Source organism: Pezoporus wallicus, unplaced genomic scaffold (assembly GCF_028554395.1).
Source record: "Pezoporus wallicus isolate ANWC-B61680 ecotype Strahan unplaced genomic scaffold, APGP_CSIRO_Pwel_v1 contig_5261, whole genome shotgun sequence".
NCBI lineage: Eukaryota > Metazoa > Chordata > Aves > Psittaciformes > Psittacidae > Pezoporus > Pezoporus wallicus.
In genome coordinates this window covers 6752945-6777560 of record NW_026642423.1, presented here as the reverse complement: position 1 = coordinate 6777560, position 24616 = coordinate 6752945, and the positions used below count along the sequence as shown (strand labels likewise).

The 24616-nt window shown below is 43.2% G+C and overlaps 1 protein-coding gene across 1 annotated transcript in view; it reads left to right on the top strand.

The window, feature by feature from the left end:
* The window catches only part of ADCY5 (adenylate cyclase 5), a 225479-nt gene extending 203109 nt beyond the window's left edge, over window positions 1-22370 (top strand). Inside the window, exons 13-21 of the mRNA XM_057430333.1 lie at window positions 4957-5073; window positions 7087-7251; window positions 9338-9513; window positions 13987-14010; window positions 14860-14992; window positions 16523-16786; window positions 17130-17334; window positions 18150-18274; window positions 19784-22370. Coding sequence (XP_057286316.1) covers window positions 4957-5073; window positions 7087-7251; window positions 9338-9513; window positions 13987-14010; window positions 14860-14992; window positions 16523-16786; window positions 17130-17334; window positions 18150-18274; window positions 19784-19912 — 1338 coding nt within the window. The 3' untranslated portion in view covers window positions 19913-22370. The remainder of the gene's footprint in view (window positions 1-4956; window positions 5074-7086; window positions 7252-9337; window positions 9514-13986; window positions 14011-14859; window positions 14993-16522; window positions 16787-17129; window positions 17335-18149; window positions 18275-19783) is intronic.
* Window positions 22371-24616: the final 2246 nt, after the last annotated feature.

Below are 24616 nucleotides of genomic sequence, written 5' to 3'. Positions count from 1 at the left end.
ACCAGCAATGAGAATTACAAGCCAGAAATAACAGTAGGCTTGGGTTCCTTGAGCAGGAAAATGGTACTCAGAGATGCCTGGTTATACTTGGTGTGTCCATTGCACGTGAGAATGCTTCTGAGTGTCATTAGTTTGTAAATTGGTATCAGCAGTTAATGTGATTGGCAGTTAATTAACAACAAATGGTGAAAGCTTTTGGTCATAGCCATAAAGGACTTGGAAACGTGGTGAAGAGCTGTCCTGGAGCCTGTTTATGCTGCTTGGCCACCAGCGAGAACATCCCAGCGCACTGCCAGCCGTGCAGAGTCCCACCAACACACCAGCTCTGCTGGTGCTATGCAAACACTGAGCAAGAGCTGTGGCAGACCCAGAGCTCTGAAGTATTTGAGCTGGCTGACTTGCAACCAGACAGATTTCAAGGCACACAGCTGTTTGTCACCCACTGGCTTCTACAGGCTTAGGTTGCTTCCACATACTGACAGCAGCTCCAGTACCTTTCTGATTACCCCTTTTATAATGTTCCGAATTAGCCCCTTCTGACAACATCTCATTATGAGATGGGCTGTTTAGGGGACAGGTACTTCTTTCTTGTCAGCTACCTGTTTGATGCCAGCAGCTCCCAGTAGCTGCAGCCTACTTCTGTCATTGAAGATTTTGGTGTTTCAAGTCAGAGTTTTTTAAGCAATGGGTTTACCCAGCCCGTGGTTAATGGTTGTTACCTTATTTCTGTACACACTTCGCTCCAGGAAGCACTTTTACACATATGCACAAGCAAGGCACTTTTGCAGATCCTTTAGATGATATTTTAAGACACAGAGAAGATGTCAGCATTGTTCGTTTTGTTTCCCACTTGGATGTGGGCTAGGAGAGCACGTGTTTTACATACCAGTGGTTCATTACACACAAAGTTGGAAAGCAGGTGTTCACCCCAGGATATCAGCATAAACATGACTTTTGCTCATTTGCTGTACTGTTACATGATAAGTGACTCTTTTTTCTTCCTCTTTTCATGTGAGATTTTCCTTCCCTGTTTTGGCCTCTCCATCTCTGGCTTTGACAGTGGCCAGCAGGCTCTTTCTGAGCAGCTTGATCGTGTTTTATTTTCTTTTGCTGTCATTATTATCTTCCACAGTAAAATTCTCCATGGACTAGAAGTTGATCCTGGAACTGCCAATGCAGCCAGCTTGGCTTTCCAAGTTCCTTCAGCTGTAATAAACAAGAGTTCCAATTCTTCACTTTGATGCTCCATGAAGACTTGGCCAGTGCGAGATGGTGTTCCTTCCCAATAGAATCTAAGGTCATGGGAACCAGGGTCCCTTCGCAAGTACTCTACTGACAGACATCTGTTTTGCTACTAATTTATCAAGTTTATGTTTCTTCTTAAAATCCTTAACTTCTGGTAGCTACACTGCTGTGTGGAATTCAACTTCTTGCAGGTTCCTGAGAGAACATATGAGACAAATCTCGAGTTATTCTTATGAAGAAAAGAAGATTTTCTGCAGCTCTACATATGTGCAGCTTGCTTACCTGTTTCTTAGCCTTCTTCAAAACCGATCTAGATGCTCCTAAGTGTTTGGGTTTTTTCTCAAGCAGGGGAAAAATTACCTCTGGAAACTGTACGTTTTTAATAGACTAATAAATCACCGAAATGTTACATAAATGGGCTCACAGCATAAAGTTGCCTGAAGATGTTGTCTTTTACTTCAGAAGCATCTTAATGTACTTCAAAATGATACAAAGGCTTTTATTACAAATTGAAAAATCAGAACTTTAAGGCCTCATAGGCTTTTTCATCTCACAACACAACAGCAATTATCTAAGCAAATTTCCATGGCCATAATATAGGGTAAGAAGCCAAAAAAGGAGAAATATTACTCTTCTGTTTGTGATCAGCTCTTATTGCAAAGTAGAGGTTTTATTTAGTGTATTTTTGTCATGCAAATGGCTGGAGGTTGTGCATTATTTTCAGTGTACCATTAGTACTTGTTGAATCACTTTTTAAATTAGGACTTTCACCTGTACAGCAGTGCCCTACCTTCCTCTTCAATATTCATTAGTACCTGCATGCTTTCAGAGTCTCTCTGTTCTGAGAGATAATGTCTTCCAGCAGCATTTTCACATTTCAATGCAGAATGAGCTGGAATTGACTGTACAATCCAATTTCCCTTCCCCTATTGTGGTTATTTCTCTTTATATGAGTGACCTCAAGCTTGTGTGGCAATCCAAAATTGAATCTCAGCTGCCCAAATGGATCACATCCTTTCTTTCAGGTCCTGTTCTCAGTAGTGCATATGCAGGCTCAGAGTTGCCATTTCATCAGACCTTCCCTTGTCCAGTTCTTCACTCACGCAAGATTTTAGTTCTATTAAGAGGGGTAAATTGTGTTTGACAGCACAAACCGATGGGCTAACCGGCAACAGTGCATGGCTTTTCACTGTACTATAACACCCTGGTGTTCTGCTCCTTTTCCTAGGACTGAAGGGATTTTATTTTATTGGAGAATAGGAGGGGAAATTGTCTGCTTTTCTTTTTCTTTCTTTTTTGTTATATCCCTGACTTCTGGATATTTTTTTATGGAGGGAAAATTGCTAGAGTGGAGCTGAATTATCACAGCTGAGACAGGTCCCCAATTTCTAGCATCAAAGTCCTCCAAGCTGCAAGTATTCCTGGCCCCTATCTGCCCTGTCCTAAGGGGAGAGCATTACTTATGTCACAGAGCCTCCATGAGTGTCGCTCACAAGGCAGGTGCCTCAGATGAGCAGCATGGCTGTGCCGTTGTGCTCTCCATTGCGATCCTGACCTCCTATGTTTTTTTGCATTTGTTTCCTCTTCAGGATTTTTTCCAGCTGTACTTGTTTACTGACCTAAAATTTTCTCTAGTTTGCAAAGTAATGAGAACCTAGATTAATGCGAAGAAATCCTGTTTTTCTTAGAATTAAAGTGTCTTTCACTGATAGCTTTGCTTGATATCTCAGGCTTGATGCAAAGTCAGGCTTTTTTGGGATCATTGGCAGGAGGGGCTTGAGCCAAGATCCACAACTAAGCACTCCCAAGTTTTATTTAGGTGCCTGATTTTCCAGAGATTACAGAAAGAGGTTAGGTCCATGCATACTGTTGTGGAGCTTGGCTTTGAGGCTTAAACAAAGGGGTGGCAGGAAAACTTGTCATGCTCTTAATCTAATGAGAAAACTAAATGCAATACAAATCTTCCTTCTCCCTCCAAATCCTGTAAAGGTTAGGGCGGAAGAAAGCCCAGTGGCATTTCCCACATCCCTTTGCTGGCAGGGATCGGCTAGCTTATGTCTGTGTGGATGTAGCTGGACATGGTAGGACAAGGAGATAGCTTGGTTAGTGGTTCATCAACAAAAGATTCCTACATTAGCAAGGTTTGTTTCTGAGAGAGGTGTTTTGATTTGTTTTACAGTGGCTGCATGAGCCTGAAGGATAGCATGGGTTTTCACTGAATTTCAATCAATCCTCAGTACAAATAAGCCATACATTTCTCCTTTCTTCCCATGCCCCACAGAGCCTTGCCCTCTCCTCTCGTCTGGAGTGAGCTGGTTTTTGTGTGTGTTCTGGTAGCAGGTGAAAGCAGCTCTTTAAAACCTCTTGCCACAACCTCTCTCCCCCTTTTATAAAAGTCACCAGCTAATCAGTGCTTTGGCCGCTCAAACACTTCGTAATTACATTGTAGGACTGCTGTGTGGGAAGCTATGCACTGACAAAATGTTGCATCTCTGAAGATGTAAGAGTGAAGGATAAAAGGGAAAAGCAAGACTTTTAATAGCAACATTAGTCATAGTTAAATTGCAGTGCTGTGCCGCTGCACTGCTAGCTTCTTTGTGTCTAAAAATACCCTCTAGTGGCTTAGTTATTCGTGCAACATGGCGGGAGGGAAAGGGGAGTTGGGTTCTGAAAAACACTTTGTCAGTGTTCAACAGAGCCCCCCTGCCCAGGCATGATGGTGTGGAAGGAAGGGGTGCCCTGGGGCCAGTGCTCTCCAGAGGGAATGTGTCCGTGCGCAGGAGCTGCCTGGCCTCCTTCCCCTGTTGCTCCAGCTCTGAGCTTGTGCTGGGGCGGCGGTGACGTGTGAAGAGAAAGCATTGGTTTCATTGTCTTCTGGACTTCTCTTGTAGCTAATGCAATGGAGAGAGGCCTCATGTGGTGCTGAGAGGTGACCCTTGCCACAAGGGGTGCCTGATTAGTCTCTGCTTTAACACAGAGACTGTTTCTACCTAGAATACAATGCAGCACCTAAAGCAAAGCACACTGGTGGCCTGCAGTCAGAAAGCAATTAGAAAGCTACTAGCTCTGGTAGTAGTGAATCACTGGGACCGTCTGTCTAGGGAGCTCAGTGATTGTCCTTACCAGTGGTTATTTTTAGTCTCATGTGTCTGTGGTGCTGAGTGCCATAGACCAGACGAGGCCAGCTGATTTCTCCAGCGCCTTTACTGAGGGTCTGACAGATCACAGGTCTAGCCTGGCTTTTTAGCAGCCTGCTTCTGCAATGGCACCAGAAAGTGCTATGATACGCTCCTGTGATCAAAAGGATATGACATGGATTTTTTCATTGCTGCTTTTTTTAATTTTCAATCCAGTAATTCACAGGCTCAAGCTCCCGGCTGTTTCAGTTGCAGATGGCTTGTGGTTTGCTTCTCACGACAGGATGAGCACAGCCCTGCGAGACATGCTATCTCGGCTCAGGAGCCATCATTCCCATTAGGAAGGACTGAGCAGACTTGGTGAGCCAGCTGGGCCTGCTGCCATGAGGCGGTCATGTTCCTGCTCACCCTTGTCCCGGAGCTGCTATCCCCCATCATCATTCTCTAACCCCTGCGCAGCATCCACTCAGACACCGCGCTGAAGGATGTGGGCAGCTCAGATGCAGGTTGTAATCTACAAAACAAGCAATGATTCTTCACGTGTATTTAATCTTCTTTTTTTCCTCACGTGCAGCTTTTCCCAGCTCCTCTCCAGACTCTTTCTAAGAAGATTGTACAGTCCAGGACCAATAGTACCTTAGTTGGAGTCTTTGCCATTATCCTGGTTTTTCTATCTGCCTTTGTCAACATGGTATGTGCATTATTTCATTTTGGTTCTGCATGGTTTTCTTATTGGTGCTCAGCATCATGGTTACTTATTACAGCCCTTGGGTTTAATGTAATCCTGCCTAATGCTTACAGCGTCCTGAGATCAGTTGCCTTTTGCTATTTGGGCATAGAAAAGAAATCGGAGCCCAAAAGCCACATCCCTGTGGCTTATTATATGCCTGGCACCAACTTGTGCCCATATTGTTTTTTTTAAATCCTTTCGCTCTGAGTACATAAGCCAAGCCTGAAGTGTACCCCTGCATGAAGGGCCAGCATGAGGCTGATGTGTCATTTAACACCCACGGTATTGAGTGGCACTTTAGTGTTGCACAGGCTTTGTGCCAGCCTTCTGCAGAGTGCTGTGTCCTGCTCTGAGCACAGTAATCACCTAAGAGGGACTGGGAAGACTTTGTTTTGAGTTGAACTTTCAGGACTTTGCATTTGAACACTGCTGATGATTTCAGACTTGGAGAGACTTCGGCTGTTCTCTAAAACCCTGCAGCTGCTGGTTTCTGACTTGTACCAATGGCTTGAAGGCGGAATGTCTTTTAAAGAAACCAATATTCTCTGCCTTGCACACATCTATTTGATCTTTTAAGGGAAGCGGAGTGGGGGAGAGATGGGCCTGGGGTTAAAGCCGTGAGCTTGGAGTTAACTACAGACTTCACATGGCCTTCTGCTCCTCAGCTGTGGCCTCAGCTGAGGCAGCACTGACTTGCACTAGCACGGAGAGGCCTAAACATCTAAAAATCATAGAATCATAGAATAGTTAGGGTTGGAAAGGACCTTAAGATCATCAAGTTCCAACCCCCTTGCCATGGGCAGGGACACCTCACACTAAACCATATCACCCAAGGCTTTGTCCAACCAGGCCTTGAACACCGCCAGGGATGGAGCATTCACAACTTCCCTGGGCAACCCATTCCAGTGCCTCACCACCCTTACAGTAAAGAACTTCCTCCTTATATCCAATCTAAACTTCCCCTGGTTAAGTTTTAACCCGTTACCCCTTGTCCTATCACTACAGTCCCTAATGAAGAGTCCCTCTCCAGCATCCCTATAGCCCCCCTTCAGGTACTTGAGGTCTCCACACAGCCTTCTCTTCTCCAGGCTGAACAGCCCCAACTTTCTCAGCCTGTCTTCATACGGGAGGTGCTCCAGTCCCCTGATCATCCTCATGGCCCTTCTCTGGACTTGTTCCATGTCCTTTTTATGTTGAGGACACCAGAACTGCACACAGTACTCCAAATCAGACTACAACTTGCTCTTGCCTCAGCTTCCCTGTACACATAGTGAAGACTTAGGAAACAATTGAAGTACTTGAATGTGAGGCACTAGCTCAATGGCATTGACACCCCACCACCTTCCCCCTTAGTCACCTGCAAAGAGCTGGTGTGGGTTGCTGAGCACCATGCAGAAATTAGAGCTTTGTTTTTCTGCATAATGTGTGATTCTTTGCAGTCATGAACTACTTAGTGTAAAAATTAGCAGAATGGACAAATGGAGCAGCATGTGGAGGAGATCAGAATGGGCCTCTGCTGCTTCCTCAGCATAACACAGCACATCAGCCTTTCAGCCTTGCTGCAAAAGTCTTCCCTGTAGAAGGACCCACAGCAGAAGCTTCAGTGATGGCAGGGGAAACTTATCAGCTCAGAAATTCCCATTATCAGAAACAGAGCAACACCAGGACCCTATCACACACAGCAGGATATACTTGTATGTATAATATCTATAGCACCTCTGCCTGTGAAGCTGTATGTGAAGTTGAGCTCAAAACTAACTTTCTAGACCGCACTGCCTGGATTTCATTAATTAATATTTTGGCGTATAAATCTATTGCCATTGCACATGCAGTAAAACAGAAGCTGGTGATTAAAGTTTGCATATTTTGCACTTTGCTACAGCCATTTTCCAAGGGGTTTTTAAGTTGATGTGAGCTATTTTGTTTTCTTCTCTTTGTCTGTGCCTTTGAGTTTAATGCAATCTTTTTCTTCAGTTCATGTGTAGTACTGTGGATCTTGCCAGCTGCATGGCTGCAGAATACAACATCACCCTGGACCAGGTGGACATATGCCTTATCAGCAACCTGACTTCCAATTACAGCCTGGGCACCTTGCAGGGATTCTGTGACAGTTCTTTGCCCAACTGCAACTTTCCAGAGGTACTGCTTGAAAAAAATGAATTGTAAAGCTTGATCTGAGAAGGGGCTATAAAACCTGTGTGACAAATCTCAGTGAGTCAGAGGAAAGCAAGGTTGCTCCTGACTGATGTTACAGAATGACACAGGCTACTGCGCACAAACTTAAGTGTCTGAAGTTATTGTCATGAGACCGCATTAATGTTTAAGTTCCTTCAGGGCTGAATAATCAGTAGGCTTTATAATTGCTGGATCCTGCCTGCAGCAGGAGACATAGCTTTTCTCCATGAAGTCCTTAATGGCATGCAGAACTGCAAGTCATTTCGAAGGAGTTTGTGGGTGCTTAGTGTTACTTGAAAATCACTTCACTAAAAAACAGTGTCTAGTCATAGATTTAACCCTTCCCTCCATTGTTTTACGTCCTGATTAAAAACTTCACTTGTTCTTACTATGGGTATAGTAGGTTCAGTTGTCAGGCAGGTTAGCAGCCCTGACAGTGGTCTGCTTCAATTCACAAATACAAATCTTGCCTCTTCAGAGCAAATTGTTCATAAAAACAAGTTGTTACATAGCTATTCAAGACTTTTCTCTGAGTAGACACTATGTGTTATCTACTGGAAACTGAAAAGCTAAAAAGCCCATTTAGATTGGAAGCAGAACTTACGTCAAGGTCATCTGGGTTTATGGGGACCTGACAGATTTATGGCTGATCTGTTATCCAGATGTTGAAGGTGCTGCTGGAAGTCCTGGTATCCCACTGAACCCATTTCCATTTAACCTAACAGGAATATGATCCCTATCTGATTCAGTGAGGTTTCTGAGAACACCATTACTTTGACTTTCAAAAGACAAAGTATGTCTGCAGAAACACCCAGGACCAAAAACTGGCACAACAGAGAACTAGAAACAGTCTATGCCCATCACGAGATTGTCAGGAATGCTGGTTCAGGGCAGAGGGATTTTAAGCAATAAGGAACAACCATTTTGCATGATGAGGGTGCTATGGCAGCCTTGAACCAGGTCCTGCTGGTCAGTGGGTTAAGTGGGGAGTCCCTCCCTTGCGCTCTGCAGGTCAGATATTGGACCTGGTACAGGCATTGTCTGTTGTTCCCAAATGGTGGGATGCAACCCCTCAGCCACAGGGAACATCCACCCATTTTCTAGAAACTGAAGAATCAAGTTACAAACTGCATAAGTTATTTTCTCTGGTTTAATATATCTGCGATGAACTATTAATAAATGAGCTCAGAACATAATCGTATTTCTACTTCAGCTGGGGTTTGCTTTTAACTGAAAGGATGGATTGCCTCAGGCACCTGATACACTTTTTTTTTGCCAGAAATAGGCCTGTCCAGACAGAGTAGAAACTTAAATCATCACAGATTTGACAGCAGGAAGGTGATGAGCTGAATAACATGCCTCTGCTCATTTTGCATCCATGCTAGGTTTCACAGGAGCCGTAAATGGCACATGCAGTCTCATTTGAAAGCACTGTCATGATAAGCATGCAGCTCTCAGATTGGCAGAAGCTGCTGCCACAGCTCCGCTGCCACTTGTGCACCTGCTGGCAGAAAAACAGTCGTGGTGTTGGGCATTGGTAAAAGTTTGTCCAGCTTGTGTCCTGCTGATGGATTGCTGATGTCACACCAGCAGGGTCAGTACTTTCCAATTGGCCTCAAGCGGGTATCTGTCCTGGTGGTGTGAATTGCTAATACCCATAGTCCTATATATTGTGCAGATATTTGAATTCAGGTCTAGAACTGGACAAATTATTCCAGCATCACTGGATAATGCTTTCTGCTAATTCAGTATCTACATCAAGGACAAACCTATATCACACCCTTGGGTTGTGAGCCCTATGCCTCTTAAGCAAATAACACCCGATGAAGAATGCAAGAGTCTTCCTCTCCGTCAGTTCAGTTTTAACACTTAAATGTTTTGTAATGTGGGAGAATTCCACAGGCAGCCCCAGGTTTACATGTTCAGTCAGCTCAACTACGTAAATCCCAATCCCTTTCTATCCCTCTGTTTAGTTCCCTTTGTTTTCAGTTTGATTTATCCAGTTGACACTCATCTCTGGTTGTTTTTTTTCCTTTTTGTCTTTATGCAGTACTTTACCTACAGTGTCTTATTGAGTCTCCTGGCCTGCTCTGTGTTCCTTCAGATCAGCTGTATTGGAAAACTGATCCTTATGTTAATCATTGAATTTATATATGTTCTCATTGTGGAAGTGCCAGGGGTCAACCTTTTTGACAATGCAGATCTCCTGGTTACAGCTAACACCTAGTAAGTGCTACTTCCAAAATCTTCACATCATTTCTTTCACCCAATGATTTCAGTGTGCCATTAGATGGATACGAATGCTGAGGCAGCGGTGCAAGAATGGGAAGTGCATGATACCAGAGAAGGCATGGCTGTAAACTAAAGTCTTTGTGCTGCTCTCCACCTCTGAAGAGTAGCAAAACACCATTCCCTTTAAGGTCTCTTTAATGTGGAACTCGACTAATGAGCTATCTACTAAGAAAATATAACTGGCATCCAAGTGGATCTGTATTTCTTTTTCTTCCAAAAATGGGGAGCTGTTAGTCATTCTCCCCCTATTACACTCCCAATATAGAAATGACATTTCTCATAAAATTAAAAAAAAAAAAAGGCAAAACCCAACAAACCTCTAGCAAACCTGAGCTGGCTCAGGGATGTGATAATGAACCGCTGAGATGTTCAGACATCTGGTATAGCAAACCCAGATGGGGTGGTGGAATGGTGGTGTTTGTTGCTTGGCTAGTGATCACCTGACACTTGCTGTTGGACCCATGTCCACATTTGAAAAGTCAGTATCATAGCTGGTCTCAGCACAATTCCCAACAGAAGGGCCTGGGCTAACCGGGAGTTGACAGTTGCCCTTTTACTTACAAAAGGTAGTTTGTCATCACCAGATCACACAATAATCATGCTGGCAACCTTCTTCCATTGACATGATTACCCCACTCCTGAAGGTCACGCCAGGGAGGGAAAGTTGGCACATCCACAATCCCACCCTCTTCCACAAGTTTCATTTCTCACTGGGAGTTGCATTGTTGTGCTAAGAAGTACTTGTTTTGATGATTTCCTCTTGTAGGTAACAATTGTACTTGAATGTGAGTCAGTAGAATCATGGTGTTGTCTAAAGATGAACATAGTGCTAAGATACATAATAAGGAGAGTTGCTGGTAAGGGACAAGTAGGCCGTTGTTTTACTTGGGAGTGGGAAGGCCTAACCTGGAATACGTTTTCCAGTTTAGAGCAAGAAGGCAGTTCACAATAATGGAGAGTCCAGAGCAGAAAAGAACCATCAGAGATCTAGAAAGCACCAATTTAGATGAAATAATTTGTCAAGGATGATGGCTGTGGTTGCTCCTATATTAGACAGGAGGGTGGCTGAGAAGATTCCCATGGTTCTTCCCAGTGCTATCTTGTATGTCATGAAATAGCTTTTATAGTTGCTCAAATTTTTTGATGGCCATTAACACATTCAAGCCAGATGTACCTGGTCACTTCTGTCCTTCACATAAGTATTCCATGATGTTAGCATTCCTGTGTGCCCATTACTAATTAATGGAGGTGTGGCTTTTATTGCTATTGGCAGTAATCACCTGAATCATTTTGTTAACTCAAGTGAATTAAATTATGTAGGAAACCCCATGGAGCTTCCTGAAGAGGTATGAGGAGAATGAGGTTTCTTTACTTTTATTTGTAGATGTTATGTATTCCAACAGCAGAAGCTATTCTAACACAATTAGTGAAATAAAAGCATTTTATGTCCCAAATATCATTTCATTCTTGTAAGTCAAGCACTAAGCGAAATTACAGCACTTAGAAGTATAATTTACGTCACTGCACAATCCAAATGTCAGTAATAAAGTGCAGAAGGTTAGCATGTTTTCCCAGAAATAGCCTTATGTGTTACTGTATTATCATCTCTCACAAATTACATTTGTGTCATGGTTTAACCCCAGCTGACAACTAAGCCCCACGCAGCTTCTCGCTCACTCCCCTGGCCCCAGTGGGATGAGGGAGAGAATTGGAAGAGTAAAAGAGAGAAAACTCCAGGATTGAGGTAAAGACAGTGTAATGGGGCAGAAAATGAAGAAAATAATTATAATGTTAATAGTAATAATAGAACGTACAAAACAAGTGATGCACAATGCAATTGCTCACCGCTCATCAACCAATGCCCAGCCAGTCCCTGAGCAGTGTCTCCCAGCCAGGTTTCCCCACAGCATGACATCATATGGCATGGAATACCCCTTTGGTCAGTTGGGGTCAGCTGTCCTGGCTGTGTCCCCTCCCAGCTTCTTGTGCCCCTCCAGCCTTCTCACTGGCAGGGCACAAGAAACTGAAAAGTGCTTGACTTCGTATAAACGCTACTTAGCAACAAATGATAACTAAAAACATCAGCATGTTATCAACATTATTCCCACACTAAATCCTGAACACAGCACTCTACCAGCTACTAGGAAGAAAGTTAGCCTTATCCCGTCTGAAAGCAGGACAATTTGTTTTGTCTGGACAGCTATTTATTGTCCCGATGTCTGGCAGTCCATTTGTGTGTTGTGGGAAATGGGAGCTCAGCATGTAGCACATAGTTCAAAGTTGTACCTTATTGTCCAGCTGATATTAAAAAAATCACAAACAAACAAACCAACATATCCTCATACTACTTTAATTTGGTGCCCGTTGCCTCTACATAATTACTGTCTGTTCTGCAGCCATTATGGTACACTGACTAATTAGAAGCAATGCAGATGTGACTTCACACTTCTGTATACAAACCAGCCCAATATGCAAGCAACTGAGAAGCTGAGTATAGTATGTTGGGAGCTGCTAGACTTCACTGCAGCTACACAGCAGCGTGGTGACACACAAAGTATAACTAGATGCACAGAGCTACCACACTACCTTTTCCCTATGCAGAACACAGAACTAATGAGTTGGGTTTAAAGATGTGATGGACCAATGTGATCTTCCAAGTTGAGTTTCTGCAAAGCCCGAAGAGCTTTGCCCAGCAATTTGTAATTTAGAGGGCTGTCCCCTGGCATCGTGGCTGTAAGAAGGGAGATGCCCTGTCCTATGGGAGCTGTCCCCAAAATCAATCACCTTTCCTGCTAAAAATGTGCACTTAATGAGCAGGAGTGTTATTTGCTGAGCTTGTCTCTGTGTTGCCTTCCAGTAATTAAAGAGCCATCTGCTGCTGGAAATGTCTGTCCCATGGGGGAGCAACCAATGTAACACCATTACTGCTTGCATTGGGCATTTTCACTTACCAAAGCATTACTGTAAATACTGGGTTTGATGCACTCCATAATCTCTATTGAAGATTTTAGAGCACGTAACACCCACAGTGAGCAGCAGCCCCAGTGCAGAGGGTGAGATCTGCCAGGCTCCCATCATAAGACAGAGTGATTTTGGGGCACTGTGAGTTGTTCTTGGCCAGGTAGTGATACAAGGGAGCAGGGGGATCATGCTGCACATGGGAAGCATCTCCAACTAGATCCAACCTTTAGGGTGGGAGTCACTGTCGCCAGGGTTCCCAAACTGGGTCCACGTCCAAGTTCACATGTTCTGTGCTGGAGCTGGCCAAGAGATTGTATGCAAGAGATTGTATGCAAGACAATGGTGCGTTGCAAAATCCATGTCAGAAGAAATTCCGTGCTTGGAGCTGTAGAAAATGTCTCGGAACAAACAAGGTTAAAGAGTAACTGTGCTTTTACTTCTTAATTTTATGCCCAGTTAGGCTCCCTCGGCTATTTCAATTTTGATGATCTATAGTATCTCTTTTGATGATTTTATAGTATCTATTTCTGATTCTATAGCGAGAGGTTCCTTCAGCCCCAGAAAACTACGGCCTGAAGCTCTCGAGACAGCTGTGAGATTCTTGGGCTAAAGATGTATCACATTAGTAGCCTGCAAAGCTGTAATTGCATCAATGACACTACAGTAATTTTACCACTGATCTCTTTCTTTCCACTTAACTAGTATTTCATGAGATCCATGTACATGGTTCTCAGCCACCCACACTTCAGAAGAAACTCAGCAGCACTAAGCAATCAGTCAGGAACTCAGACAGCTACTACATACCAGAAAGCTCTTTTCCATCCTCTCACTGTAAGAAAAGCACACCCTCCATCTTCTCCAGCAGCTCTGCTTCATACAAGTACTTTACAGTATTGTAAGTAGTAATAGCAAGCCACATAAGGGTTTTCTTCAGTGCCCTCATGTGTGATACCCACAGCTAGGCACAAAACTGGAGATGAGTAACTTGCAGAAGAAGGCAGTAGTGCTAGTTAAAGGAATTAAACATATCTCCATGCTACAATAAACGGGGCAGAGAGGAGCTATCACCCAATAAAGTATTAGCCCAAAGCTTCCTTCTTTAGGTCGAATTTTCCAGCTTGACCTAATGAAGTAGTGACAGGTGCCCAAGCATCCTCCTATTCGCTACTACATCCTACACTGACATTAAAATCCCAAATGATTTTCTGACTCTTAATGCTTCTCAGATATTCTAGCCACATTAACCATGCTGCACTGCCACTGTGGGTTTTTGAGGGTAGCTCAGACCTTTTTTCTCCCCCACCCCATCTCTTTGCAGTTTTCTGCTTCTGAGGGGCTATAGCCCCACGTAGTGTTAGAGGTGGCACATTGCAAAGGTGCTGTTACATGACGAGTGCTGGAGGGAGCCAAACACTCTTCTAACCTTGTGTTTGTGTTTTTTTTCAGCGTGTCTGCAAATGGAACTTTGTGGTGAGTCCCTTTGGCATGAAATATTTTTACGGGATTTTGTTGGTAGGCATTTTCTGTTCACAAGGTGCAATATCAGCATGCTGGCTCACCAGCAGTGTCTGGTATTTGACTATGCATGGCTGTGACCTGGTGCAACAGCGCAAATGCCGTGAGTGGACTGTGTACTGCCCTTTTGCACATATAGTTACTCTCAGAGCTTCCTCTTTCCTGTGGGACAAGTGTCAACTTGCTTTATAGACAACCTCATACAGCTTACTTGTAATTACAAGTCAAAGGTTTTATCAAAACAGTATTTTCATCCCGTAGAACTATAATTCAGATTTAACAGGTTTTATTGGCCTGCTTGTCAGAAGAAATGGAAATGTGTCTTAATGGGTTTTTGAACTTACTTACAGAATACTTACAAAACAAAGGCCATTAAGAAGTGACTAATTACAGAAACAGTAAGTGTAGAACAGTTCTAGACTTAGGAGGCTGCGGCAGCCAGTGCGGGAGACACTGACTAGTCCAAAGAGCTGGCAGCATTTTGGTTTTGCCAAGCATGGTGGTGGCTGAGCATGTATGGCCATTTTCTAAAAAATGGCTTTTATATTGCTGCTAACTCTTCTAAAGAAGTTGGATTAAATTTAGTTTCGAAGACCTCCTTTAGAAATCAGCACCTATGAGCCAAGCCCTCAGCTTTCTGCAGGTATTGTTTGTCCATTTACCAAACACATGCTTGGAGGAGAAAGAGAAAAGACATTTCTTCGGAGGTTGGTTAGCCTTGAAGTGGGAACTGCGGAGCGTGCCTAAGCTGTGCTCCTCCACTCTGACACTAACTGGGAGATTCTGCTGTTCCGTTGGCTGCAGCTCTCCAGCAGTGACACGAGTCGCGCTGAAGATTGTAACCCCTGTCATCATTACGGTCTTTGTCCTGGCACTGTACCTGCATGCCCAGCAAGTGGAATCCACTGCAAGGCTTGATTTCCTCTGGAAACTCCAGGTTAGTGGTGTTTGCCGTGTTGGAGGAACACTGGCGTTAATATAAAGCTACTGAGCTATTCTATCAAGTTGAGGAGCATTATAAAGAGCCTGAATTTAATCTGGACCTGACATATACCTGGGCTCTCCTCTTCTGTGGTCCTTTGCATACTCACTGCTTCTTATCCTGGTTATTTACTTTAACCCCTTGTTTGTTGTAAATGTACTTTCAATGGTCCCCACAGTAATGGGTTGTAGATCTGAAGATCGAGGGTAATTACTTTGGGCAACTGAGCCTGTCACTGTTGCAAGAACCTGTAATATAACACAATCTGTAAATGTAAGAGGCTTGTATTCACTCCTGAATTGTTTCCCAGAGTTCAGTGAGCTTTAGTTTGCTGTGTTCAGGGCTGTGAAAGATTCACATTTGCATTTTCATTCACTTTCTTGTTAAGCAGTGGGAACTGGCCTGATATCCAGCCTTCATTAGCCCCTAGGCAGCAGCACTGGATAACCAGGACACTACAGATAATGCCACACTGTGCTCCTGTTCCTGGGTGCAGTGTTAATGTTTTTGCTACTTGTGTCCACGAGTGATACTGGGGCATTGTATGTGATTCTCAAGCAAGCAGGACAGGTCTCAGCCTTGTCCAGGACTCACAGCTGGGCGACTGCAGGACTGAATATTTTATATAGATTATTTTACCGTCTGGATGGCAGGACATCATTCTAATAACAGGTCTCAGTGGTTTGAGTAGGAGGCACTGAGGAAACACCAATTAATTAAAGCTCCTTGGGAAGCAGATAAACATTGTTATCCTCATTTACAATTGGAGGGAAGAGCCGACTTGCCTGATCCAGGTCTGGGCTCAGTTGGCCAAAGCATTTGTGTCCCCAGGCAGAGCCAAACATTTTCCTTCTTCTGTCCAGACATACCACTTTCTAAAGGGTCCTTTCCTGCTTAACTTTATTTCCAGTTTCAGAAACCAGCACCCACAAGCAAAGTCACAAGCACAAAGTCATTATTGCTTATGCCAACATGTAGTTAAGGGATGTGGGGAGCTTATCCCTTCTCCCTTCATCAGGTGAGGCTTGGAGAGTACAGCTACATGAGCATTTAGGGGGGGCAGGGAGAGGATTGTAATTTAATGACACTCATGCAATCAGATTTTAGCAATGGTCTTTTTCTTCCTGAAACCTGTTGTGCTTGACTGGGAAAGCCAAATGTGTGTTTTTCTGAATGGCAGGATGGCAGTGGAGTTCCCCAAAAAGAACAGACCTTGTAGAGGTTACCCAGATCAGAGCCCAGAAATACAATAACATTGGATTTTGGTGTTATTCTGTGCCTGCTTTTACATACATGTGTGCACACAGAGATGGACCCTCTTCCACTGCAAAACACAAGTTTCTGTGTATCTCTGGTTCTGCCCTCCTTTGCAGTTTCCCCCTTTCTTCTGCTTCTGCACTCCCTGCAAATTCATTCTCAGCTTTTTCCTCCCCAGAGCAGTTACCAAAAGAGTAAGCACATCACTGTCTCTCCCTCCTAAACTAGGCCACTGAAGAGAAGGAAGAAATGGAGGAGCTGCAGGCCTATAACAGACGCCTCCTCCACAACATTTTGCCGAAGGACGTGGCAGCCCATTTCTTGGCTCAGGAGCGGCGAAATGATGAACTGTACTACCAGTCCTGCGAGTGTGTGGCTGTCATGTTTGCCTCCATAAGCAACTTCTCAGAGTTTTACGTGGAGCTGGAGGCCAATAACGAAGGAGTGGAGTGTCTGAGACTGCTCAACGAGATCATTGCTGATTTTGATGAAGTAAGTCACAGAAAGTCTGGGTGGACAGAGTGAACCGAATCAATGAGTTTAGCTGGGCTTTGCTGAGCTCCTGGAGGAAGGTGGCTTATTGAAATCCTTGTGCCACAGTTCATTTCTCCTCACTCTAGATGTCTTTTAATTCTACTTTTTTCACATTAAAATCCCTTTCATTCCCTTGTTGCTCCTTTGAATATCTAAGTCTTTTTCTTCCTATATTTTGAGTAGTGGAGGCTCTGCGCAGTACTTTGTAGTACTTGTACCAAGGAATGACACGTGGCGAGGACATTAGCAGCATGTATGTGTTTGTCAAGGTTTATTCACTTCTTTTGCTCTTGTGAAACAGATAATAAGTGAAGACCAATTCCGGCAGCTGGAAAAGATCAAGACCATCGGCAGTACATACATGGCTGCATCAGGCCTCAACGATTCCACATACGACAAGGAAGGGAAGACACATATCAAAGCTCTGGCTGATTTTGCCATGAGGTTAATGGACCAAATGAAATACATTAATGAACATTCATTCAACAACTTCCAGATGAAGATAGGTAATGTCACTGTGTTTAAGGGATTAAGTATAGCTAGCGGTTATTCTGAGCTGGGGATTTTAGGGAGGTAAAAACCATAGATGTTACCTTAGCTGTACAGTGATGTTGTCTTGTGTCTGGTGACCACTTTGGCTTCTATGAAACATCAGAGCAGCTTTGTTAGGATAGCAGCGTTATTACTGAGGCTCCCTAGAGAGTTAGGAGCAGTTGGGGAATGAACCCACAGCATGGTCTCAAATGGCATCTGGACTTGTGCTCTTACCACAGCATGGTCTTAAATGGTAGCTGAGCTTGGGCTCATTTACCTGTGATGTGCTCCCTGCTCACACCCTCTGTGGTCCTCAGCTCTGCCATTCTTGGACATTAAATTGTCTTTCCAGTCAGGGAATGAAAAGAGACAGAACAGGAGAAGGAGAAGAAATGTGATGATGTCGAGTGTGGTATTTGTTCTGGAAATCTGCTAGGCTGCTGTGTCACAGGTGCCCAGCATCGCAGTAGCTGTGTGCTGACTTCCAAGTTTGCACTTTGCTTGGCAGCCAGACAGCAAATAAACCTTATCCTGTTATCTGGTACTGGAGAGTAGCTTTGGATTGAGCAGATCCAGCCCATTCTGCCAGTCAGACAGGCATAGTGGATCAAAGAAGCTTCTTAAAGAAACATAAGTTTCTTTCCACACATTCTGGCTATAGCTTTACATGCCAGGTAAAGCACAGTTAGAACAAATGAACTTTAGGTTGCTATTTTGTTGTCTGAAAAATAACTTGCCTCAAGCTTCATGTGGATCTCAGAGCTGTGGGATTCTCCTCTCCTTCCAGGCCTCAATATTGGTCCTGTTGTAGCTGGGGTGATAGGAGCACGCAAACCCCAGTATGACATATGGGGCAACACAGTGAATGTAGCTAGCCGAATGGACAGTACAGGTGTGCCTGACAGGATTCAGGTAAGAAATTCACTGGATAACTTACTTACATTGCCAGCCCTGTGTCACTTACTTACGGGTTTTGAAACATGATCTGAACTGGAATTTTGGTTTCATTTTATTCCTTTATGTCATACAGTTAATATACATACATAGTACTGAAGGAAAAGCCAGCTGAGGAATGCCAGTGGTACCATCATGTTTTGCCTTTTAATCTTGACCAACTTTGCAACCTTTAGTCAAAAAGTTGCAGTTTTGGGGTGGAAGTGTTGAGCTGACCTTCCTTCCCCACATGCCTCACTGGCCCTATGAGAACAGTCCTGCTGTGATGCTTACTCACTCATGCTGCCGCTTTTGCTGTTCAGCTGCATGCAGCTGTAGGCTGTTTTATTTTTCAAGGACTTGACTCAGATATGTGTTTCTGTAATTCACTTCTCTGTTCATAATCCTCTATGTGTTCTGAGGCTAGCAAGGATCCAGGCATCAGTGGGATGGGGATATGTAACCAGAGAAAGAGGATGGTTTCAGGGATTAACGGAAGCTATCTTGTAATCAAATATCTCCTTGGCCTTCTGACAGAGACCTTTCCAGAGATTCAATTCCACTGTTCCAAGTTGGCTAAGCCAATGTTCGCAGTAAGAGACTATCATTTGTTGGGAAAGTACTGAAGGGATATAAAAACAGTTAAACTGATGTAAAACCTAAGAGAGGAAGCCATGCTTCTTTTCAATTAAGCTGTCAGTTAACTGGATCAATATTTATCCAACACTCTTTAAACTTTCCTATGAGATGGTCTGTGAACAATTAAGCAAATCAGCACAGCAATGCTGCAGCCACGGCAAGCCAGAAGTGGAAATACTTAAAGCCACCTGAAAAGGGGTGAGAAAATACACTGCAATAAATAAATAATCTTAGGCAATCTGGTCTTCAAACCTCTGTTATGCTGCAGCATAAGCGATTATTTTTGAGTGGCGCCTGCAGACAGAATTTGGATGCTGGCTAGGTTATCTGTATCTCATTTGTTCAGTCTTTCTCATTGCCTGCTACCTTCTCCTTCATAAAAAACCAAAAACCACCCCTCTGAATGACCCCTTCTAAACTGCACATCCACTGTATAATTTCTAAGTATTTTTTTGATGATTTTTAATATAAGCTTAACCTGGTTTCCTACTACCACTCCAGTGATATAATGAATGCATCTCAGTAGACTGAACTGCCAGCTGTGTTTTTAAAAATGTGACTCATTTGTTTCTTTTTATCCTTTGACTGCCTCAAAAAATGTATTCCTCCCCCTTTTACCTCCCCAGTTGTGTATCAAGTGTGACTTACGTAGCTTCTGTTTCCAAAGGTTGCATTTGTTCTGCAGTTTGTGCCAACCTTTTAGTTACTGATTGATCAGGAAAAGTCTACTGACTTAGAAACAAACTAGTTGATCCTACTTTAATTTTGTGCATGGATTACTCCAAAAGCAAATGAAAACACTGTGTGGAAGGCATGACGAGCATCTGCTTACTCTTGTTTATTCTGCAGGTAACCACAGACATGTACCAGGTTTTAGTAGCCAACAACTATCAGCTGGAATATCGAGGGGTCATTAAGGTCAAAGGCAAAGGAGAAATGACCACCTACTTTCTAAACGAAGGGCCTCCAATTAGTTAGCACTGATTGAAGCATCACTCAAAGATGGAATTTGCATTACATGAGATTGTGAATTGGAGAAGAATCACTTTTTGGCAGTGAAGCTGAAAACGCACCACAGTTGAAATTTCACACCATGACTCTAGAGCTGATATCAGCAAACTCTTTGGCAACCCATCACAAAAGGCAATTGAAAGAAACCACCTTGGAGTTGTTCCTGGCTGAGTGCTAAGTCGACCAAAGATGTGTACTACAGAATTCACAGATAAGACATAAATTTGGAGTTTTTTAAAAAGGCTGCTACCACAGAATGATCTAAGAAGCTATTTAAGTATTTATTGACGCAACACAACATTTACTTGGTTGAAGGAATGTATGATTCACTACAAAGCATTATTTTGGAATGGATTTGCACTCCCATAATGTTTCCATCCCATACTGCCAGCTATTTGAAGTGTACCACTGTGCTTTTCTTAGCTGTTTCGAATGGCTTTCAAAACTGACACCCACTGTTGCAGCACACAAAAAGGCCTTTTAAAAGGGCATCAGTAATGGTTTAGTGTGAAAAGATATCCTAGCCCTGGCCCCCTCTTTTCCCTTCTTTTACATGGCTAAATGACTGCTCTTCTGAGTCAGCCTGGCACATCCGATGAAGGGGAAGATCAAGATAAAGAACGATGGCTCTACAACCATATTTATTAAAAAGTCTTCTGTGCTCTTCTTTGGTATATATTAGTTTACATGGGAAAGACTAGATGTAAACAAGAGACACTTTGTGGGGGGGAACTCCCCTGAAATTTGTTGTGGGTTTTTTTGTATTTTTTATTTTGTAATATCGAAAACATGGAGCTCTAACAGATATACCAAATTCTATATTTTGTAAATTATATATAAATTAGCAGGCAGGCTGGCCACACCAAGGTGTGGTGGGAGGTGTATATAACCTGTAGACTCTTGTGTAATTTTTTTCTGCATAATACTCTGAACACAGACTTGGCAGTTTTCAGATTATCACTATACAATCAACCAAGAACAAACAGGTGAGTTTCCAGCCTGAATCAGACGCATTTTAAAATGAAAATCCAGAAAATTCTACAACCCCAAAGAAGAGGAAAAACCCAAATGTGGTAGTCACACAGTTGTTCCATGCAGCGTTCAAGCAGAAGGCGGCATCTTAACAAATGGAAACAGGACCTTTGAGTTTTAGCTACCGAGGCGGTATCACGTCAAACATGTCAGAAAGAGCTCTAAGCAAATCTCCTAACTAATGCTAACACGAGCTCTCATAAGAAGAAAAACAAATTAGCTCATTTGAACTTTTTGTTTTAAAAAATGATTTTTCATAGATGGTCTTAACAGAATCCTGCTGATACGAGAGTTGTCTGATATTATAACTGCCATTTGACATTACAAGGAACTATGTCCTGCAGCATCCAGTTGACTTTCTTGTAGTAGGCACTTATTTAAACTGAGTCACAGATTTTCAACTTTCAGGAATTAGGTGATCTTCAAAAAAGGTTATGATGGCAAGTGTATATATACGAGGTGGTCAACCTTAAAATGCAGTGCCATTGATATTGTATTGGACATCTTTATCACTAGTAGGGGCTTTATGAATAGTTCACTGTTATCATTTATGTACCTTTTTTAACTATTAAAGAAAAATCCCTTGATATTTTATTAAAAAAAAAAGAATTTTAAAAAATGCTATATTTTTTATATTCTATGATGGGAGAGTTTTGATATTGAATTTGGCTAGCACTAAAAATTACTCCAATCTTTTGACATTTAATAAAGTTCTTTTCCACTCTTCTCAGGGCAGAATTACTGTAGTACTAACAGCTTACTGATTGCACTATGGTGGTGGTGATTTATTTTTTCCTACTCAACAAGAAGAAGTGAAAATCCATGGGCCTGTCTTGATTAATTTGCTATACTGCTAAGCATAACCTAAGCATTAAGCCATTTAAACACGAGCTTAAATGGCATCGCCCCTTTCCTTCTCCCTTCCACTAGGAAACATCTCTGAAAAGTATAGTATATTGACTTCTGTAAAACTGCCAAGTCTGCCCTTGTACTATACTTTTGCTCCTTTACATCTTCCCTGGTTTGCAAAATATTTCTGTTGCATCACGCTGTTACACCTTTCTTCCCCTCTCCACCTTCCATCCCTTTTTGCCCCCTCACTCAGATTCATTACCTTCATGCCATAAACTCGGTTTTAGGTTTGCTTTCTGCTTTATGAAAGTCTGCGGTCTCCTTAACTTTTGATTCATCTTATAAAGTTGTGTTGTCAATGAAATTTCAAGTCCCCCGTATCTCTAGCTGTGATTGTTGACAGTGTGTCATGATCATTTCAAGGGGTATTCACACACTCTTTACTCTGGATCTTGCAAAAATGGATACAGTTATGATTTCCCATGGAAATTGAAATCTATTTAAGTAATTTAACTATATTAAACACTGTTTCACTGGTAAAGTGTCTCTGTTTTATTTTTGCTGCACCTGGCTAGTGATCATATGTAAGCTGTGTAGGAGATGATACTGAATCTGCAAACGGAAACATCCCTTTCTTGACCAGCATCAACAGGCAGCTGCTTGACCACACTGGTGCTATGCCGTACCCAGTACAGAGAGCAGCAAGGTCTTGCCTGCACCCTGAACATCCCCCGGGTCCCTCTTGTGCACCCACTTGCCCTGAAAGGGTAGCCTCAACAGAGCTGACAAAGCCTCGTGGCACTGTGGGTAAATATACTGGTATAACTGAACAGCTTAAATTATTCTGTGTCTATGTCCTATTAAAAAAAAAAAAAAAAATTAAAAATAGTGTGTAGTTTATAAAGTACACCACCGTCGCCAAAAAATTCCCCACGTACCTCGGTACTTGTCCTCTCAAGGACACCTGGAAGGTGGCAGCTCTGCTTGCCATGCAACATTTCCAGTCTTTACAGGTAGAAGTAAATGCTACACATAATGCTATCTATCTATTAACAGAAGCCTGAATTATAACTGACAAACAATAAGCTGCAGCTGTCAACTGACTTATTTGGTTGAGAAGACTTTACATAGGCAACCAAGAAACAAATTACTTACTTGCAAGCTCCTATGTGCTAGGAGGGGTTTTATAAGTAAGTATACCGAGAAAGTAGTTGTGTTAACAAAAAGCCATGAAATACTTCAAGTATCAGGCTAAGAAAGATGGTGAAGAACTATTTAATACTTTATATATTATCTTATATAATCATGCAATTTAGGACATCATCTCATACAAGCAATTTTTGAAACTATCTGGAGATGGGTATTACCAGGGAGGGAAGCCAGTAGCCTCCAGTGCTCTGCTCTCCCATTTAAGTTGCTGCACACACCGATAGGCTGAACGATTTTCCCTACATGCATTTTTTTCTGTCCAGAAAGCATTCTGGTGAATTTTAAGGTGTTCAGCCACTTCTCTCCAACACAAAGCTGGCTGCTTCAAGTATCTGCCTGCACATAATAGAATGATACATTTGGGACGCACCAGATTTCTTACTCGCGTTCCCTGCACTGCCAGTATCCCTGGCCTTGCTGTCTGTGCTTTACACAATACACGTGGGCACCAACATCTGGCCAGAATCTATGCCATGGAGAAAGTATTTTCATTCTGTTAACCTTTCTGACTGCTCCTCAGCGCATCATCACTCCCAAACTTTGAAGTTTGGGAGAGAAAGGTTGGGATGCAGCCTGAAAAAGTGCAGATCAGCTGTTTTAAGATGAAACCCCTCAGATTACACTCTCTTGATCCATTTGGTCCCAGGATTTTCAATTGACAAAGCCAGAGCACCTGGGCAGGCTGGGGCAGGACTGAGAACACTGGACTTCTGATGGGATGGGAGACAGCAGCAGCACTGTTTTTCTGCCATGTGACAGACAGGCAGCTTGTCTATAACGCAAGGTTTTATTTTCCAATTTCTGCCCCTGAGCAGTCCACAGTCCCCACTCGCCTGCTCTGCCCTGGCATTTGGCTTGCAGCAATGGTAACAAGGCTGCACTGCTGGTGCCAACCCCATTCTTCACAGCTCCCACTGAAAGCCGGTGCCAAGAAGAGCAGGTAAGGAAGTGGTGGGTGCCAGGTGAGAATTACAGCATGGTGAGAACCCAGTGTTGACAAGCTCAGAGGCAATGCTGGCACAGCACAGGTGCCATTTGAATAAAAAGCTCCACAGGAGAACAGTCAGAGCAAGCGAGCTTCCCCTGTAAGCAGCTGGGCTCAGAGATCTTTTCTTTAAACACAGAATTTCACCTGCAAATAACTATTGCCATCTACTGGAACAGACTTGTGCGGTTTTAGCCCAACTACCATGATTGCTGAGCAGTGCCACAAGCTCAGGCTGAGACAAGACCCCTTCCATCACAGGGGAAAGGGAGGGCATGTCTCCCCCTAAGAGCAGCCACTCCTTCCAAAGTAACTGATGATACACAAACCATCAAATCCAACTACAGATAAGCAAAAAATAACCACCCCAGGCTGTGTGTGCCACCATCTAACGGACACCACCCTCCCCAGCAGCACAGCAGTTAATAGTGCACCACAGAACCCTACTGTACATGCTGCTGCTGCTCCTAGCTACAAGGGTGCCCTCAAAAGGCTCCACACAAGGCCTCCCCACCTAATGGCAAATCCCTTCTTACGTGCTGCAGCCCAAGTTCCAACAGGAGCCATAAAGGCCAAAGCTGGCGTTGTGAACC